This window comes from Apostichopus japonicus, chromosome 18 (assembly GCF_037975245.1).
Source record: "Apostichopus japonicus isolate 1M-3 chromosome 18, ASM3797524v1, whole genome shotgun sequence".
NCBI classification, from domain to species: Eukaryota; Metazoa; Echinodermata; class Holothuroidea; order Aspidochirotida; family Stichopodidae; genus Apostichopus; species Apostichopus japonicus.
The window spans coordinates 1,214,622-1,234,780 of NC_092578.1; the positions used below are offsets into that span (position 1 = coordinate 1,214,622).

At 36.5% G+C, this 20,159-nt stretch overlaps 2 protein-coding genes across 3 annotated transcripts in view; both read left to right on the forward strand.

Annotated features, from left to right (window-relative positions):
- The window catches only part of LOC139959141 (uncharacterized), a 51,329-nt gene extending 46,869 nt beyond the window's left edge, over positions 1-4,460 (forward strand). Inside the window, exons 31-34 of the mRNA XM_071956739.1 lie at positions 512-555; positions 1,051-1,149; positions 2,628-2,670; positions 3,274-4,460. Coding sequence (XP_071812840.1) covers positions 512-555; positions 1,051-1,149; positions 2,628-2,670; positions 3,274-4,460 — 1,373 coding nt within the window. The remainder of the gene's footprint in view (positions 1-511; positions 556-1,050; positions 1,150-2,627; positions 2,671-3,273) is intronic.
- A 1,051-nt stretch (positions 4,461-5,511) lies between these two features.
- On the forward strand, positions 5,512-19,731 carry LOC139958817 (tRNA-dihydrouridine(47) synthase [NAD(P)(+)]-like). Of its 2 annotated transcripts, none has more exons than XM_071956179.1 (12): positions 5,512-5,663; positions 9,378-9,533; positions 11,047-12,259; positions 13,152-13,304; positions 13,579-13,695; positions 14,256-14,321; positions 14,596-14,706; positions 15,177-15,273; positions 16,184-16,310; positions 16,614-16,701; positions 17,519-17,700; positions 18,510-19,731. In XM_071956179.1, exons 2-12 carry the CDS (start codon positions 9,400-9,402, stop codon positions 18,580-18,582), a joined length of 2,361 nt encoding a protein of 786 aa, XP_071812280.1. In that variant the 5' UTR covers positions 5,512-5,663; positions 9,378-9,399; the 3' UTR covers positions 18,583-19,731. The 2 variants fall into 2 exon arrangements, with proteins under 2 accessions (XP_071812280.1, XP_071812281.1); XM_071956180.1 differs by having other exon boundaries at positions 5,541-5,663; positions 9,382-9,533.
- Positions 19,732-20,159: the final 428 nt, after the last annotated feature.

Below are 20,159 nucleotides of genomic sequence, written 5' to 3' on the forward strand. Positions count from 1 at the left end.
GGTATCAGTGGCCACTCATACATACACACATACATACACGCACATTCGCTCAGGCCCACTGAACAGGAACTTGAGGTTCCTTTATTGGAAGGAAAGCCCCATAACCATGAGCCATATGATATACAGCACTGCTTTTAATGCCTATTACTATATTTTGTCAAATTATACACAAACAACATTGAAAATTTGACTGTCACTGCCTGATCCCTGGTCAACCATGATTCTGCTGCAAGCATAGTTGAAATTTAACACTAAGCATAGGGGATTCCACACCATGCATGTTTAGTATAAAACAGAGCTCAAGGAGCAGCTGACACACTTGACTGAGCAAATTATGCAGCAGATGGGATGATTGTGACTATGATACAGCTAGTTTGCAGTTACCAACTGACAGATTCCCCAAATATATGTTCCCAGGTATCGACATATTTAAGCGGTTTTAATGGTTTGAGTTTTCATGAATTCATCTTGTTAAGTTGTTGGTTTATATAAATCCCTTTACTCCTTTTAGTTTCAGAATGTACCGGCTGCCTCTATGATGGCACTTTGTATGAGGTAAGTGAAACTTTCTTTGTAGGTAGATACATGTGGCTAATATAATATATGCATAATATCTCTATGAATATTCATGTTCTGTCAATTTGAAATGAAACCATTGAGAGCCTCATACACCTGTACAGCAAGGCTTGGCTTCATAGAGCATTTCTTCATGGTTCGGTACAGTGTACTTTGAATTTCTGTAGTAATTGATTACTTTAATATGCAAGCTTCCACTGGGTTTCATGTTTTGATGTGAAATTGTCAATAGCTTTATAACCTAACAACTCTGTTCTAACTAACAATTTCTTTGTTCTTACAACTTAATTTCACACTCAATTTTGGGGTTTTGTTGATTTTCCTTACATATTTTTAATTAATTAATGTCTCTTGAAATCCCTGGCCTCTGCTGCTACATGGGTTGTGTTTAATGAAAATACAGTCAGATTATCTTATGGTTGGAGGTTTCATTTAATTTCTCTTCATTTGGATCTTATCTTTTTCTCTGGACAGTATGGAGACACAATAAGCAATGACAGTTGCTCGTTCATATACTGCAGTGAAAGTGATGGTGTTATCGTGAATGAAGAGGAATGCAATTTAGAATGTGACGTAAGTTTTTCTTAAGCCTATATGTTATCAATAGATTCTTCGTAAGTTTTTCTTAAGCCTATATGTTATCAATAGATTCTTCTTCATTGAGACTTAATAATTTATTTCAGTATTGATTTGAATATGTTTAATATCATTATCAGTCCAGTTGCATGCTTTGATCTTACTTGGATCCCTTTTATTCAAAACAGTTGCTAGGTGACCCCAAGTTTCATTTTCATCATCTTGACTCCTTCTCCAGTGGTAGATGTTATGGCCTGGAGTAGGAGTCTTCATAGAAAGGTGGTTTCCCCTCCCCTATATAAGAGTCTGTTACATGGTTAAGGAAGTTTAGTTGCAAAAATGGGTTCATATTTTGCAACTATTAAAGTAATTTAAGTTTCAAAACTTTTTCTTGCACTTCTTTTCCACAAATATTGGGACCTTCTTTTTCTTTAGAACATTTTTGGCCACCATTTAACATTTTTGGCAATTCTTAAAAGATTTTGCAACCCTTGCAAATAGTTTGGTGACACTCAATAAAAATTGTTGGGGGGGCAGGAGGGGGGGGTCGTGTCTGACATCTTACTTTTATTGAAAGAATAGTATGAAAGTTATGAGAATGTTGCTGATGGAATACTTTGGTCATAAGAAAAATAAAACTTGCTAAAAATTTGTTTGAGTCACTTTCAAAGTTAGTTGCTGTAGTCATGACATTTATGGTTATCATATTTGCTGATGTGTGTTTGATATGAAATAGCAAATAGTACAAGAACACAAAAAGGGGACAAACTAAAACGAATGACAGCGAATGACCGAATGACAATTGACTTTGTACAGGGTTAATTATCATTTGCGAATGACAGCGAATGACAGCGAATGACAGCGAATGACAACGAATGACAACGAAGGACAGTGTTGAGTGGAGATAGAATGATTAACGCAGTGGAGTAAATGCGGTTATTGGTTTTCTGCGCAAAAATGATTTGAGGAAAATCGCATGTTACGGGGTTGCAGGGTTTTGGTGTAATTTACGGATAGAAACCACAGGGGAAGTTTTTGTGTGAGAATGCGCTTGAGTGCTGTGCTTTTTACCTCTGTAGAAAGATATAGAAGATATAGAAAGATATAGAAAGATAACTGAAGCCTTTTCAAGATTATAGTATTGGTAGTTTCTAACAATTAATATCGTAAAAATGACGTTAAATTTACTTTTTAAAATCAAACTTACAATTTCGCTTACTATAAGGTGCGTTTTTATCTTGTCCGTACATTATTAGATCTAGATACCCACGAAGTCTGAACTATGATATGAACTTGAAGCAAATGTCTGTGCTGTCATTACTGTCATTCGTTTTAGTCAACGCATTTTTTTAGTGTGCAAAACATATTGTCATTCGTTATGTGTAACGCAATTGTCATTCGTTTTAGTAACACCCCACAAAAAGCTCCTTGGCACTGTTGTATTTTGATATGATTGTTTGACATTTTTCTTTCAGGGTGATCTTGTGTACAGAGAAAACGAATGTTGCCCAGTTTGTAGTAAGTATAATAGGGAATATGGTTGATGATAAGAGTAAAGTAGAAAGGAATTCTAGTCTTGAACATATTACTCTGAATATTTGCTAATCCCAGAAGTATCTATTGCAAGGAGTTAGTTTTGTTCACATATAACATTGGTATCTTAGAATAAATATTATGTTAATGTGGCTACTGAACTGTTATGCCCAACCGTACCAGTGTTCTAATATGATGAAATGAGGCATGGCTTTCTGAGTAACCATGACAAACAAATGGGATATAACAGATATCTGTCAATTTAGCTGAACCTCCACCTTTCTCATCTACATCTTAAGATGTCCCAAGAAAATTAACTGGGCCTTCTTAAAAATATTATTAGTTAAATTTTATAACTTCTTTGTTTTCATTTTGGAAAACTCAAATTTCCCAGTGTCATTACTTTTCCTTATTGTTTAGGTGGATGATTTATGCAGAGCTGGTGTTCTGCCCTTTGTGTTTTGATCTTGTACACTCATCCGATTAGAGAGGGGATGTTGGGGGGCAGATGTTTGATCTACCTAAGTCCCTTCCTAGTAGCAATATTACACATCTCACTAATGATAATTTTTTTAAATTTGTTTACAGCTCGTAAAACACCAGATTGTGCAAAGGTGTCAACTATTGAAATGAACTTCAAGCACAAGGGATGCCGCTATAACAAACCACTTCTGATGACATCCTGTGGTGGAACCTGCTCATCATATTCTAAAGTCATAACCAGACCTCCTTACCTGGAAACCTCATGCACCTGCTGCAAGCCCTTTAAATTCATCAACAAAACTTTGGAACTAGTCTGTCCAAATGGGTCATCCAAGTACTATAAACACCTAATTATTGAAGAGTGTCAATGTCAAAGCTGTGAATTTCAGCTAGATTTTGATGGTGGATCAGAATCTCGCTCTGATCCACACTCCAAGCCAAAGTCTAAACCAGTCTCCAAGCCAAAGTCTAAACCAGTCTCCAACAAGCCAAAGCCTAAACCAGTCTCCAACAAGCCAAAGCCTAAACCAGTCTCCAACAAGCCAAAGCCTAAACCAGTCTCCAACAAGCCAAAGCCTAAACCAGTCTCCAACAAGCCAAAGCCTAAACCAGTCTCCAACAAGCCAAAGACTAAACCAGTCTCCAACAAGCCAAAGCCTAAACCAGTCTCCAACAAGCCAAAGCCTAAACCAGTCTCCAACAAGCCAAAGCCTAAACCAGTCTCCAACAAGCCAAAGCCTAAACCAGTCTCCAACAAGCCAAAGCCTAAACCAGTCTCCAACAAGCCAAAGACTAAACCAGTCTCCAACAAGCCAAAGCCTAAACCAGTCTCCAACAAGCCAAAGCCTAAACCAGTCTCCAACAAGCCAAAGACTAAACCAGTCTCCAACAAGCCAAAGCCTAAACCAGTCTCCAACAAGCCAAAGCCTAAACCAGTCTCCAACAAGCCAAAGCCTAAACCAGTCTCCAACAAGCCAAAGACTAAACCAGTCTCCAACAAGCCAAAGCCTAAACCAGTCTCCAACAAGCCAAAGACTAAACCAGTCTCCAACAAGCCAAAGCCTAAACCAGTCTCCAACAAGCCAAAGCCTAAACCAGTCTCCAACAAGCCAAAGCCTAAACCAGTCTCCAACAAGCCAAAGACTAAACCAGTCTCCAACAAGCCAAAGCCTAAACCAGTCTCCAACAAGCCAAAGCCTAAACCAGTCTCCAACAAGCCAAAGCCTAAACCAGTCTCCAACAAGCCAAAGCCTAAACCAGTCTCCAACAAGCCAAAGACTAAAAAAAACTAATTCATATATAAACATTGAATTCTAATTCACTCTTACTTGTAGCTAGGCAAGTATGGTAATTTCAGTTTCCTGAATAGTTAAGCTTTTAAGCGTAAAGAAAAGATTTTATTTCACATTTCTCATTTCTTTGATGTATGTATTAATGTCAGAAATATTCTACATTATTTCACCATTTGTTTGTCTAGAGATGGATAGAAATGTATCCTTTAGACGGTTGCCATCGGTCCCTATTGAAACAATAATTTGATAATGTAATGTTAAATATACCTTTCTTAAATAAAGAATATTAAAAGATTCCACAATAATAATATCAACTGCATAGATTTACTACAGTGATTTCATAATTACTGATTCTAAAACAATTACTTTGAAAAGGGTAAATAACCTGTCAAAATGTAATAAAGTTTCTAACTATGAAGAGTTAAAACAAATAGTTAAATATTTACAAAACTTGGAAGATGCAACTGCATGGCCCTTTCAGCACTCAGATTATGATATCACTTAGCCTTCAAACAATTCTATTAATGGAGATTAAGATTACTCTAACATCCATTCGAGAACATTTAATGGTGAACAAATTAACTTAGGATTTAAGGCTTTTTTCAATGAAGTAATATCATCTGTTGCTATCTAGTTATTATTTATGTCAAAATTACAAACATAAAATGTCAACTTTCTGAAAATACTTCAGATTCTTGTTTTTGTCTTGTTTTTGTGAGTGAACAGAAGATTTTTCAACATGTTTTTGGGGGGCTGGTCAACTACTCCACCCCCTCCCCCCTCACACTGTCCTCCATCTGACACCCTCCTGTCTTAATTTGATTGGTCCTGCCCCAGACCCCATAATCTGTCCCCCAGATCCCATAATCTGGCCCCCAGATCCCTTGATTTGTACCTGACCTAGTAAACTCCCAATGTCTCCCTCATCCCTTTTACATTCATTGCTTCCTCCATCATACCGTTACTCCCTTCGTCCCCTACCTCCACCCACTGATCTGTACACAGTGCCTCCACCTCTTGACAAGTTCGTTGAAGGGGGCATATAAAACATAGAATCTACCATTTGCAAGCATAGATTACGCAATACCTCCAAGGCTCATACACTATACTCTATACACTCGAATTAGACGGTAGAGAAGACGACATGTGCACAGGCCTATGTGCTTCCCACTTCTTGCCAGTTTACCCACACTCCACAGTCAGGTAATCCATCGGTCGTTTGCTTAATTTAAAGTCGTTCGTTAGATTCGATCTCTTCGCAGAGCAAGTGATATCGACAGACAGGCATATCGTCTTCTTTTGAGCTGATTAGCTACTTAGTACTGTTTACAAATTACAGCTTAGGACAAGAATTTGAATCCCATACGTTACAATACCGAGCCTAGGCTAAGTAAAGACAAAGACACATTGCCAAAACAGCCTAACGTCGTGTAGCCTAACTTTTGACCTACCGTACCTGGATTGGCAAATAACGTTTTGGCTAGCGAAACAAACTGCTGTTACTCAGTGTGAAAATTATTAAGACCAAGACAGGGGTCATACTAATTAGCGTCAACAGGCCGATTTCAAGACAACTCAAGACAACAAGTGTAAAATACCATCAAATACAATGGATGTAATCAGAGTATATCTGGAAACACATTTAAAACTGACTGGAACCAGCGTGCATACATATTTTTCATAGGAAAAAAATGTTTTTGTCGTAAAATTCATCAAGTTTCTCCGTCCGTAGCATTGGACGACGTGATGCTAGTGCGCTTGCGCAATGACATTGGACTGCACTACAGATAAGTGCAGTTTTTAAGTCGAGAATGGTGCTCAAACACTTGTGTCAATGTATTTACAAGACGTCAAAAGTAAAATAAGCAAAGACTTATACAGAATATGATGTGGAGTTCATTCATCATACTACTTTGGTGCTTTCTTACTACGTCAACCTGCCTTACCAGAGCCGTATATTCTAAATAGTGGAGTGTTAGCTGTGGAGTGTTAGCTCAGTGGTTAACGCCGGTGCCTTTCAATCATAAGGTCCCCGGTTCGAGTCACTCCCAGATTAATGTTTGTCGTCCAGTTACAGAGTTGTTGACAATTAACAATTCATAATCATGGACGTTAAATATGAATGTAAGAGACTGGCTTCGGTCAGCTTGCGGCTTTGATAAGCCAATTAGGCTTCTTCGCGAGTTCCTGCTTGCAGGAGGATCTAATATACATACAAATATACGGCTCTGCACCTTACCAACACTGTACACAAAGGAAGTTCGAAAACCCCAACACAAACCAACCCATATCATAATGGTGCGGCCCAAAGTCTTTGCGCAGGCGCAATAGCATCACATCGTCCAATTCTACGGATGGAGAAAGTCGACTATTTTTACGAAAAACACATTTTTTCCCGTGAAAAATATGTATGCACGATACTTTCAGTCAGTTTTAAACGTGTTTCCAGATACACTTTGATTACAACCATTGTATTTGATGGTATTTTACACTTGTTGTCTTGAGTTGTCGTGAAATCGGCCTGTTGACGCTAATTAGTATGACCGCAAGACAGAACTTCTTCTTATGGTTGGGAACCAGTTTAACAAACAACTGTTGCCAACTGGGATTGGCCTATATAGTATTAGTAATTGACGCATCCCGTAATTGACCCACCTTCAATTATTACTAGCAACAATACAGCAGGCCACCTGAACTTTTTGGAGTCAAGGAGAATCACATATGTCATGAGTTTGAATCTATTTCAGCTATTTGCTAAGCAAATTGTGGTATTTGTTAAGCTTTTAACACCCTCCCCCCAGTTTTGCACGTTTTTTGGGCATTTGGAAATCTTACACCCTAAAAATAACCAACATTACCTCAATATGATAACACTACTCTCTGGGACCTGACCTGTGTGAGCTTAGAGGCTCAGAGCAAAGCAAACAGCATCTAAAGTCAATGGATGTATACTAAGGCCCACAGCCCAGCCCACCATGCTACTAGTAACTGGCCTAGCCTTGTACTAGTAGTAGCCTACCAGCTCGGAACAGGTGTGGCACTGGGGCTGCGTTGATAAAGGCAAGGCCACCCGACTGAGTTGGCAAAGGCGCTGATTTCCACTCGGATGCGAATAATACTAGTCTTCATAGAGAAGAGAGATTCCTTCTAAGAGAAGCTACTCTAACAAAGAAATATAACCTGTCTTGCCTAACATGGACCCTGCTGACAGAGGCATTCACCTCTGCGAGAATCTCACTGTCAGAGTTACCAAAGCCACATTGAGTTTTCATATTGAAGTATTATATCCCGCATATAACTACAACACACATACAGTGTATTAACCAAACTTTAATAAGCACTGGCACCTAATTGACTACGCAAATGGTTATTGCCCACAGGTCAAAAAATCTTAAAGATCTGCCTGTGAGATCACTTAAATTCACAGGAAATAATCAGATAATACTTATCTCTTAATGCGATCCAAGAATAAAAGTATGCCCAAGATAACTGAATAATTTTAGCCTCCTTAAATGTAAGGTTACTGTACTTCTTTTAAAGCTTGTTTTAAAGACCAACTATGGAGACAAATTTTTTGGGGGGTATTTTCCCTTAATTTGGGAGTTTACATTTCCATAATCAACAGTTGTAAATAATAATCTTCGAAAACCTACTATAACCCATCAAAAAAGGACCACGAAAATGGACATTATGGGTAGTCACGTGATATGAACCTCTGGAATGTCTGAAAACAGAGATTGACCCAAAGGAGCCTCTGGTCACCGTGTGACGTCATTGTTGGTATACTGCGAAAATCAAACGCTGAAATAGGCACTGTTTATACACAGCTAGCGAACAATTGTACTGTTTTTGACTTCCAATTTCGAGCTTTTGAAAAGCTGTTAGCTTTAAACAAGAACACATGAAGGTAAACAACTAGTTTTAAGACAATTTTAAGCAGAAATGTTAGTAAAATGGGTTATTTAATTAGCAAAATTTCCACTCAAATGGAGGCATCATTTACATAGCAGAGCGTCAATAGGTCCATACTGTACAATATACTGTAGAACATGCAAGCAGCTTGCCGATTTCGTAATACAATTTGATCGCAAGATACCGCAAACTGAAAAGAAGAATAGACCTAAAAGATGCCTCATGCATGATATGTGATGGAAAATGGTAAAAGTTACTGTCAACGAATTACCAATAAAACAATAAACATAATCAACGAGAAAAATCTTGGCAGATTTCCAGGACATGTTTTACACAGTCCTACTATACATAACATTAAATAGAAAAGAAAATGATGAATTCAATCAACAAATATGCACAGTGCTACTTCTAAGGTTACCATGTTAAAGGTTACAGAACAAGAAAATTGGCTACTGTATTCCTTCATAACTCAAAAATTTGCAAGATAAATTGGAAGTTGGACCAAATAAATCCCATAATCAGGGAATGATAAGTACAAAAGGATTATTTTTCTTTGCAAATGAAGTGTTGCATATATCACATTTGATAATTTAGATAGGAACATTGTCACATCATAACAGTTAAATGATAGGATAGTTTATATATAAGTTGGTCAGTTGACAAAAATGATTCAGTTGTTGCTGCAGTATTCAGTTCTAAAGGGATTATCAAACATTTTAGTTTGTGATACAAAATAATACAGCTTTTTTACCAGTTATAAATAATATAATCTATCATTCTTGGGCATATCTCCAGATAAGTTTTCCAATGGTTGATTTGTTTTATCCCATTTCTTTTTAGATGTTTAGCCTAAGTACCATAAAAGACTTTCCGGATCAGTTTTCAATCTGTGAATGTCACAAATAATTCATACAAAAAGATTGACTGAAGTATGCAGTTGAAGTTTTATTTTTTTAAGGATAAACTCTCTCATTGCTGATATTTGGTTTTTTCCTAATATTACAGTAAGTAGATAGACAAGAAAATTATGGAAGAGGATAAAACCCATCTGCATGTTGAGACAACTGTGAAGAGCAGTCCCATGGGACTCTTGCCAGAAGAGAAGAAGAAACTGTTGGAAAAAATTAGAAGCCGTGAAGGATCTGTGCCAATAAAGGAAGAGTGAGTTTAAGTTATTTATACTCTTTTTTTGAGAGGGGGGGGGGTTTAGTCTGTCAGTCGTTGAGAAAATTTATGTTTCAAATGTTCGGGAGGTATTATTCTGAGCAGAGCACTCAACATATGATAAATTATTGCCCATTGTGAATCCCTTAGCCAATCAGATGTAGAGCCCGAATTTACCGAGCAAACATAACAGGGAGATAATTTTTTTGGCTTACAACTTCAAGTCTAATCTGCTGACTGTTTTGCTCACAAAATGTTGAGATGATTCATAAATGGCTGACAGAGATGATGAAAAGTTATTAATAATGACATATATAAAGGGGCATACATGGCAATTGTCAAAAGTACAAAATAATTACCGAAAGAATATATAGTATATATTGTCTCGAAGAGCCGAAAAAAATCATTTTACTTTGACATTACAGTACATCCACACTCACTTTGTTTCATTAGTTTGGTGAAGATATTTGCAATAATCCTTTAGTTTATAGCAATAATTAACATTTGGTCCTTAAATTACATGGAAATTGCCACACAAAAAGAATTTAGATGAGTGATACTAGAACTAAGATTAAAATTGATAAGAAGTACAGTATTCGAGACACCCTGTTTAATTGTTTTCACCAATTTAAGGATAAACAGCTAGTAATAAAGTGATTCTATTTTACAAATTCCTTCTGCCAGAAGAAGGTTTGGAGACTGTTTTAATTGTAAACATTACAAGAAAGGGTTGTTAAGTTAGAAAGCTATAAACTTTGAAAGTATTTTGCTTCCATCTTGCCCACAAGCTTTATAGAACATAAAATGCAAATGTAGCCTACAACTTTAAATGTTTGTTGACTATGGTGATGTATGGTAATTGTGTGTGTTCCCTAAATTTGCTTACTGTGTTAAACATATACGGTATACAGTGTTGCTGCACTGACAACAACTTTTTTGAATGGAGGTACTTTTAACCCATACCACCTTAACAAAAATTTATATGGTCAGAGAAGGAAACATCAATTTGATAGTTTGAAGTTCTTCCTTGAAGTGCTATACCTGTTTACATTCGCACAAATATAAGAAAATTTTGGTTGCTTAATAACTGTTCTCACTCTGGACCTTTTCAATGTTTAATTTATTGTATTAATCTGTTATAATCTAATCAAACTTTGATGAAATTACCTACTGTAGTTGTAAAGATAAATTTTAATGACAAAGATCATCATTACGGCTAATCTTTTGAGAGAACAAATGTCGTCAATTGTGAAATGACCAAATGATACAAACAAAAATAGAATCAGTACTGCTTTATGGTACAGTAAATCAACTTTTTTTACCAATTGAATGATGGCCACATGCAACCAACTATTTATGAACATAAAGACTGTATCTCAAAGTGAACTATAATGATTCATCACTACTAAGGACAGTTATTTATTTATTTGTTTGTTTGTTCATTAATAATTGCATGTTTATTTATTTATTTATTTATTTATTTATTGTGATGCTTACTCTTCTCTTAAAGGTTTATTGATTTCCAAAAGTTCAATCAGCTATTCAGTGACAGAGGTAAGAATGGAACTTCTAGCCCCGGTGATGATGGGGAAGAACCACCGGCTAAAAAACCAAAGAGAAGTGGTCAGAATAAGTCAAGACCAAAACCTGTTCGGCTCCTACCCAAAGAGAAACTTTGTCTGAACATGGCCAAGGGTAAAGAATGCCCCTATGGTGAACAATGTAAGTTTAACCATGATCTTGAGAACATGCTGAAACAGAAGCCAGCTGATATTGGTCCAAAATGTTACAACTTTGATATGTTCGGCCATTGCGAGTTTGGTTTGATGTGTAGGTATGGCACTAGCCACATCAGCTCAGATTTTGAGAATATTACGGACGAAGCGAGAAAGATTAATCCAAGTACGTTGACTTCGAATACTCTTTCAATGGAACTGAGACGAGAGCTACGAAAGAAGAAAATAAATTATCCAAAGGCAGACATGTATCTCAAGACCCTTCCGAGGGATGGTAAAGGGAAAAAGAAGGCAATGAAAGGAAATTCAAGCTCTCTGGCTGGACCAACTGCAGAACCAAATGTTAATACTAGTACTGTGTCAACAAAGGTTGCCGATAAACCTACCTCTGTCCGCTGTACAGAGGAAAGTCTGCAAGGTACTGAAGGAGAAATGCTACAGTCTGCTGTTGAACAGAGCAGCATCCCAAAAGATCTTAAAGATGGAAATTCCAGTTCCGATAAATCAAGGTTGACTGCAACAGCTGCTACAGAGGCAGATACATCAGGAATCTGTGAGCAGCTGGGAGAAACTGATGAACAGAGAACGAGGGTTAAACCAGATCTAAATGGATCAAAGGAATCTTCTGTAGGAGGACATCAGCAGAATCCAGTAAAGCAAAGGTCTGATTTAATTGAACTTGGGTCCGGCAAAAAGTCTACAGAGTCTAATCTCAGCCATGAAAAAAAGGAGGAACCATATTTGGGGAACGTTGAGGTGATATCACCGCCATCCTGTTTAAAGCCAGGGATGGATGGTAAAACAGGTCCATTGTCTGATGCCGTAAAACAAGATGGTATTGTTGTATCTCATGTTTACAGTGACAAGAGTTCTGTAACAGATGTTGCCATGGCAACAGATATGGACTGCATGACAGGATCATCGCTAAGAGAGAAGAAGAAGACGTTAGATGTTAAAGGGAAACTACTCTTGGCTCCTCTTACTACTGTAAGTTTGCTGCCCTCAATTTATGGAATTTTACTAGTAAAACATCATGGAACATTAACATCTTGCTGGAATTATTATTATTATTTTTTGTTCCTTAAGTGCCTTGACAAGAGAAAGCATTGTTTTTTTCTATGTATAGTTGTAGTTATCTTTTATATAGATCTTTGCAAATAAGCATAGTAGTAATGGTGGGCATTGTAAATATGGTCTGTTTTCTATCTTACATGCGCTCTCCGGTTGATGAAAAAAAAATATGAAAACATCATCCAGCCATTTTGGTAGTTCTGACAAAGCACATATGTGCTATAAATTAAGTGGAAGTCCTTTTTGTGCAGAAGTTGGCCATCTTGTAGTCATTCACATATGAGCACAGCAAGAGGCAAGCTGCCATCTTCAAAATCTGGTACAAATCTCATGTAGGTAGCCTTCAAATCTAGAGGGGGGGGGCCAGGAGGGGAAACTTGTTAACCCAGACCCCTCATCCATGCCACTTTAAGTTGACCTCCTTTCTTTAAATAAAGTGTGTTAACCCTATGCATAGAAAAATGAAATGTATTCCTGATATCAGACTCGGTAAATTTAAATGTCTTGGTAGTGGAGGTTATCTCACAAAAACCACCCTACTAAATATATCAAATGTTGGTAAGTGCCTTTTGTTTGTTGTCAACACTGGTGGATTTTCACACAACCCCAAAAAGCATCTGAATTCATTTCTGCGGCTTTTACAAAACATTGAATTTTATTCAGTAACGAATCAATAGTTTTTTTCCATGTTACATGATGTAGAAGACATGTATATGTGTGTAACATATTTACCTACATGTGTTAAATAAACTAAGTACTAGTAATATTTAAACTTTTTCATCAAATAAATTTTGTCTTACACAAACAGGTTGGCAATCTTCCCTTTAGACGCATCTGTAAGGGATATGGTGCAGACATTACCTGTGGTGAAATGGCGATGTGCACCAACCTGTTGATGGGTCAGTCGTGTGAGTGGGCACTGCTAAGAAGACATCACACAGAGGATGTCTTTGGTGTTCAGGTGAGGAGAGCGGCGGCCACCCATAACTGCTAAAATTCAATAGAACACAGCTCAAGTAAATTTCATAATATACAGCGGTTTTTGCATTTATTAACTCATTTGTCTATTTTGTAAGTTGGTTTGTCTCTCTGATTGGTCATTTGTCTGGAATCAGCTGAGGTGTGTGAAGCTTCAGCTTGTATTGATTGGAGTGTCAAAAAACATGTATATATTGAGCTGATGGTTTTCAAGCGTTGTCTGCTTGTATTTAAGTTAATATCTTTTTATTCTTTAGCTCTGTGGAGGCTTTCCTGACACTATGACTAAATGTGCCGAGCTACTTTCATCTCGTCTTGACATAGATTTCATCGACGTTAACGTTGGATGTCCGATAGATCTGGTTTATCACAAGGTAGTATTTGTCACTTTCTGGTCGCCATTAAGGTTGGTAAATCTAGTGAGTATTGCTCAAATGTAAATTACAATTCATTGAGGTAAGACAGCCTATTAGGTTATTTTCACTAAGAGTATTTCAACTATGCTTACTGAGACATTTGAATTTATATAAAAATTGGAGGGCCTGACGTTTAGATTCTTGCTGAAAGGGATCCTGTGAGGATCGACACGCCAGGCCCCCTAACTTTCATCTATCTACCTACACAGGCTTTTTGCGGTAGATGAGCCTTTTGCAAACAGTTTCTATATCTCATTTTGCAGATACTTTGGCACTTTCCAGTTTCTGAGCATGTTCTTTCATGTTTATTGTTATTCTTTGTCTAAAATTCCTTGTAGGGAATTTCAAGTGTTATATTTTGTTGACATTATTGTCTTAAATTTTAATTTTTTGTATAGTTATCAGAAAATTGAAATTTGCAAGAGAGAGAGAGAGAGCTCTGAAAATTGCCATCATAATTTGATAACATAGCAACATGACAACTCATCATTATTCGTCTCTATGTATCTTGGTTACAGGGAGCCGGCTCAGGTCTGATGAACAGAATGCCAAAGTTTGAACAAATTGTCCGTGGAATGTCAAGCGTAAGGCTGGATTCTTTTATACATGAACCATTTTTAACTATGTCTCACTCTCATATCCAACCTAAATCACAATGAAATAAGAAATAAATGCAGAACAGATAATGAAATTACTCTGTATGTTTCTTGATTTTCTACCGTGGTCCAGAGATTTGGAAACCAAATTAAATTCGATTTGGAGCAAATATTAATGTAAGTCATTTTTGGACATAAATTGTGCTGGCCTGTGTTAATGAATACCATAATTTTTTTTCCCCTCCCTTTTTTGACGATGTAGGTTATGGACATACCATTGACTGTCAAAATGAGGATAGGAGTTAACGAGAATAAAAGAATTGCTCATTCCATCATCCCTAGAATCTATGATTGGGGTGCTTCCGTTGTTTCGGTAACATATTTTTTATTGTAAAGCTGTTGTCGCTAAGTTTCCCCAAATGGATATATTCCCAGAAAACTTATTGCAATGCACCCATTTCTTGGATTAATTCTTGAACATATGAATGTTACATCATGATTAATAATTGATATTGGTAATATTTCAACCCACAAGAAACCATTTTTGCCCCATCTGTTCTAACTTCTTAAGGTTTTAACTTCGTTGGTCATACTCGTACCTTCTGAAGGATCTCACTAAAGTGTTTGTGTTAAACAGTTAAGACAATGAGTGTCATCTCGTTTCCTTTCATTCTTGTTCCTGATCATTTGAAAGTACAATAACTGTAATTTATAAGTTGCTTAGGAGGGGATGATATATTCAGTCTGCAAGAAATTAAGTTGTTATGATATCATTTTTTCAGATAGTACTTTTAAAGTTATTGCTAAAATTCTGATGGTTGTCTCTCGTTCTATAACAATAAGGTCCATGGCAGGAGTCGAGAGGCCAGATACACAAGGTCTGCTGATTGGGAATACCTCAAGACTTGTGCAGAAGTAGCTTTGCCTCATCCGTTTATTGGTAGGTTTCCATATTCATCAGATCATGTGACAGAGGATATTTCAGAGCTCTGGTGTTTGTCCAGGGGTGGGGTCCAGGGGTTCAGTCCTGGTAGCTGCAGCATTTCCAGATATTTCTTATTCACTCTACCAATTTTCAATCACAAATAAGTGAGTTGGAAAGAATGATTTCTCTTTGAAACTTCTTTGGAATATTTTTTTGATTGTTTACATATATCTGGAATAAACACTATCTCCTTTTGAACTTGTATGTTCCTGCTGATTCAGTCCCTTCTTTTGTGCAAAACCTGCAAATTTGTGACAACAACATCTTACATCATGGTTTGTCCATGTTCTGAGGGATTTAGTTAGTTAGAAATTGAAGTATAGTGGGACAAAAAGATGCTTTTATTTACTTTTAGAGTGGGAACTTTATTTTGGAAAAGTGTATCAGAAGCCATACCTTATTGAGCAGTTATGATTGCCTTTGCTTTCATTATACAACCACTGCCTACCAATATATCCTATATTTGGTTTCTATAATAATTAGTACTCGCACACCTAATTTTTATATAGTGTTAGACCAATTCTACATCACTTGCGCCATTTACAAGTTGGAGAGATTGTAATGTTTATGTTTCTACTGGTTACTCTGTTCATCTTTTCATCTGATTTATATTATTCCTGATCCTCTATAACTAATCTTCTAGCCAACACTTTAAACAAATTATTAAATAAAACACACTTCTTTCTTTATCACACTCTCTTCCCGATTGGGCAATCCTGATTTTGCCATGATTTGTACATATGTATTCAGGTTTTTCAGGTTCTTTCACATAACTGTATTTCATATTTCAGCGTTTGTCTCAATTTCATATCATACCTCTTTATTTGATTATTCACCTCTCCCCACCCTCTCTTCTTTCCCCCAGGGAATGGGGACATACTATCGTTTGAAGACGCCAACCAACATTTTAAGTACAGTGGTTCAGCCGGTTTAATGATAGCGAGAGGAGCTCTGATAAAACCGTGGATATTTACAGAAATTAAAGAGCAAAGGTGAGGGGGGGGAAATAAAAACCCCAAAATGTTTAGTTGTTGAAAGAAAAGAGAATTAGCAAAGAACTATACTAGGTTTAATGTTCAGTATTAATGAATGCAGAAATGTTAAAAGTATAAATTTGTTTGTTTCTATCCTTATTTCTTGCTTTGTTTATCAGGGCATGAGTACTTTTGTAATTTTCTTATCAGTCTCACACATGCCTATACTTTGCACATGCGCAGGTCGGACAAGTGACAAGGCAAGACAGTATAACCCTGATATGAATCCTGGCTACTTGTTTTTTTCTTCTTCTTTGACAGACACTGGGATATCTCAGCTAGTGAAAGACTGGATCTCTTGAGAAATTTTAGCAACTATGGATTGGAACATTGGGGCTCTGATACACAGGTTTGTAGGTCGTAATCGGCACAATTCACAATTTTTTCACAAATTTTTCTCTTCAATTTAAACTTTTCAAATTTCAATTCAATTTTTCAATTTTTTTATTCACAATTCACAATTTGTTTTCACAATTCAAAGAAAATTCACAAATCGGCACAATTCACCTCCTCCTTTTCCAATGGTTGATTGTTGAAATTGTCTTAGACTGTGTCTATAAAGTGAACTTAAAGCAAACAGGTGTGATGTCATAGTTGGACATTGACAACATCCAAGAAGGTTTTGTTTAGCTTTTACTTTATATTTCACTGTATTATCCTGACCCTGGATTTGGTTAGGGTTGCAACTTTATGTTAAGGTGATAGTAACAGTGTAGCAATGAAATTTTGTGTTGTAACCAGTGATGGAGAAAGTTGATCTCAAACATTGTGTCTGTGAACGGCTGGGTATTCTGTATGTATCTCTGGAATCACTCCTCTTTGCATTAACGTTTGGTACAAAAGGTCTTATGAGAAAGAAAGACAAAGAAGAATGAGAATTCACCAAGATGCTAAGAATATGCTCACATCTCATCTGTCACAATTAAAAGTGATACAGCTTATCAAGCAGAATTTTGAAAATTTTCTTTGATTTACACTGGAAATAGTTTACCAACTATTTCAATAATGAGTGCAAACTAGTCCTAGAAATTGTTTCAGTTGATTTGGTGTTTTCTTCTTAAGGCCAAAAACTTGATAATAAAAATTATGTACAATGAACACAGGGTGAAAGTTAAACATGTTTTTCCATTAACTCGAGACCATTGTCTTTCTGGGTTTTCTTGCAGGGTGTGAACAAAACCAGACGGTTTCTCCTGGAGTGGCTTTCATTTCTTTATCGGTACATCCCGGTTGGTCTATTGGAACGGCTCCCTCAGAAGATAAATGAAAGACCTCCATTTTACTTTGGCAGAAACGATCTGGAAACATTGATGTCTAGCAATAAATGTGAAGACTGGATCAAAATCAGGTATTAAGTTATTATCAGTTCTTGAGGATTAGAAGGCTACTGAGGGGAGGAAGATACCAAAGAGGAATTAATATAAAAAACAATCATGAATATGCAAATGAACATTTCTAAAACTAAATGACCAAGTCATTCAGATTGATTGTAAGTGAAGTACTATAGCATAAGGAGAGTGAAAGAGAGCATTAGGTATAAATTGTGTCTCATAATTAAAACTAACGACACCTGACAATCCAATGTTTGGCAATCGTTTTCTGTACTTTGTTGTGAGTTGTTGTACTGAGAGAATGTTAGCACATAGATCTACTTGCTTGAATATTGAATACTGTTTATTTTGGAATTACTTGTAAAAATGTTGTTAGTGGATGCAATGCTATAGTCTTTAAGGTCATCACAGTTACCCACCCAAAAAATATTTAGTAGTTTAAAAAATTAGTAGAAGTTTTTTATATTACTTTCCAGTACCATGAGTATCTGGTTCTCCATAATGTTCCCAGTTAGCCTATTGAGGGTTATGAAAATATCCATTTCCATATCTGATTGTATATAACTACTTTTAGAGTGGCAGTATTTAACTACTTTTAGAGTGGCAGTATTCAATTACTTTTAGAGTGGCAGTATTCAATTTGAACATGGGTGACCATTATCTGACTTGCTGGCATATTTGGCCACCATTTTGGTCTGAAGATAAGCAGAAAGTTGGTCGAACGAAAAAAAAACTGTTATATTCTGCCTCTGACCTAGTCTGTCCTTAGTTATTTGTTGTATCACAACGTCACAATTCAAGGATTTATTTTCATTTTCCATTCCAGTGAAATGTTACTAGGGCCTGTACCCGACGACTTTCTGTTCCTCCCAAAGCACAAAGCGAACTCCTACAATTGATTCCTGGAGGACTAAACTATGATCATTCTCACTGGTTTCAGTCAAACACAGATGGAGACCTGACAGTTTGGATTTGTATTTGGTTAAGAACTCATCAAGTTTTGATACGTTTATGCTGATTCAGGGGTCTTATTTCATTTGCGTTTGCAAAGTACCAAACATTATATGTGAAGTGAACTAGAGTATTAAAGCTTTCTTTATCATCCATAGTTATTAAACCGTTGAATTCTTTTAAGGAGTATAAAACCTAGAACGGAGGTCTTAATCCTTGCGAGGGGAATCAGACAGAGGATGGAAGAAATCCTACACAAAATTTATACCCTGTGCACATTGTATAGTATCCTTTATAGTTTTTACCCTGTGCACATTGTATAGTATCCTTTATAGGTTATACCCTGTGCACATTGTACGGTATCTTTTATACCATGTGCATATTGTACAGTATACCCAAGACCTTCTGGCAGTTATGTACAAGAACTGCATAACAAGTTTTTTTAAGTCATGTTTGTACATAGTGATTGAAAATACCAACTACCAAAGAAGTGAACATTTAATTTTTGTGATTGATAATTAATAATGGGAAAAGTCTTCCTCCAAACACAAAGTATTGAAAAAAACATAAAGTAGGAAATTCTGTAGATTTTATTGTAACAAGTCCACCACTTGCTCTGAGACAGTACTATCTAATCACTGGTCAGTAATTACTTTTTAAGAACAATGATAACTTAATTTTCATAAAACTATTTGCTTAGTTGGTGGATAGCAATTCTAGGTTGAGAGCTTAACAATTGTTAATTTCACACTGTTATTTGAAAAAAGGGCTTAAGATAATTTCCAACAACAAAACTGGAACAATATAAAATTTGAGAAAATATCTCATGTACCTTAGTTTATCGTTGCTAGATTTAACTTGCATTTGATGTATATTTCAGAATGCATTTCCACAAGAGATAAACAGAGTTAAAAACAAAGAAGTGGTGTAAATGTCATGCATTGAAGGAGCATATTCTTGATTCGATTAAGTTTTCATCTTTTGGCTAGAAAGCTACATAATTTTAATTTCCACTGATAACTGGAAAGATTGTTTTTGTTACTTGCAAGTTTATAAACATCTGACCATTATTACATCATTACCTGAGAGATCATGAACAGGAGTTTGTCAACATTGTTTTGTATCATATTTTGTCCATTCAAGAAATGAAGGTCAGAGGAAAAGAGTCATCTAAGTGCCCAGGCAGCCCTTAGGAGTGTGTGTGTCTCTTTTTTTTGGGGGGGGGGGAGGGGGTGGACCCTCTACATGGGAGCCCCCTTCAACGACCCCATTGCCATACCCTGTCCTTACAACATCCTGAATATTTCTCAGGCCTTTTCATTTAGGTTCATGTCCCCACCTAAATAAGGAGTGCAATTAATGACCCCCCCCCCCCAAACACTATCATCCTCCCCCACACACACACTTCCCACCTTTTAAATTCTGTGTACATCACTATGATGTAAAGCATTTTTCCTTTACAAAATCGAGTCATCAGAGTTCTTAAGTAATCATTTCTCATTAAACTAATTGACTCCAGACCAGA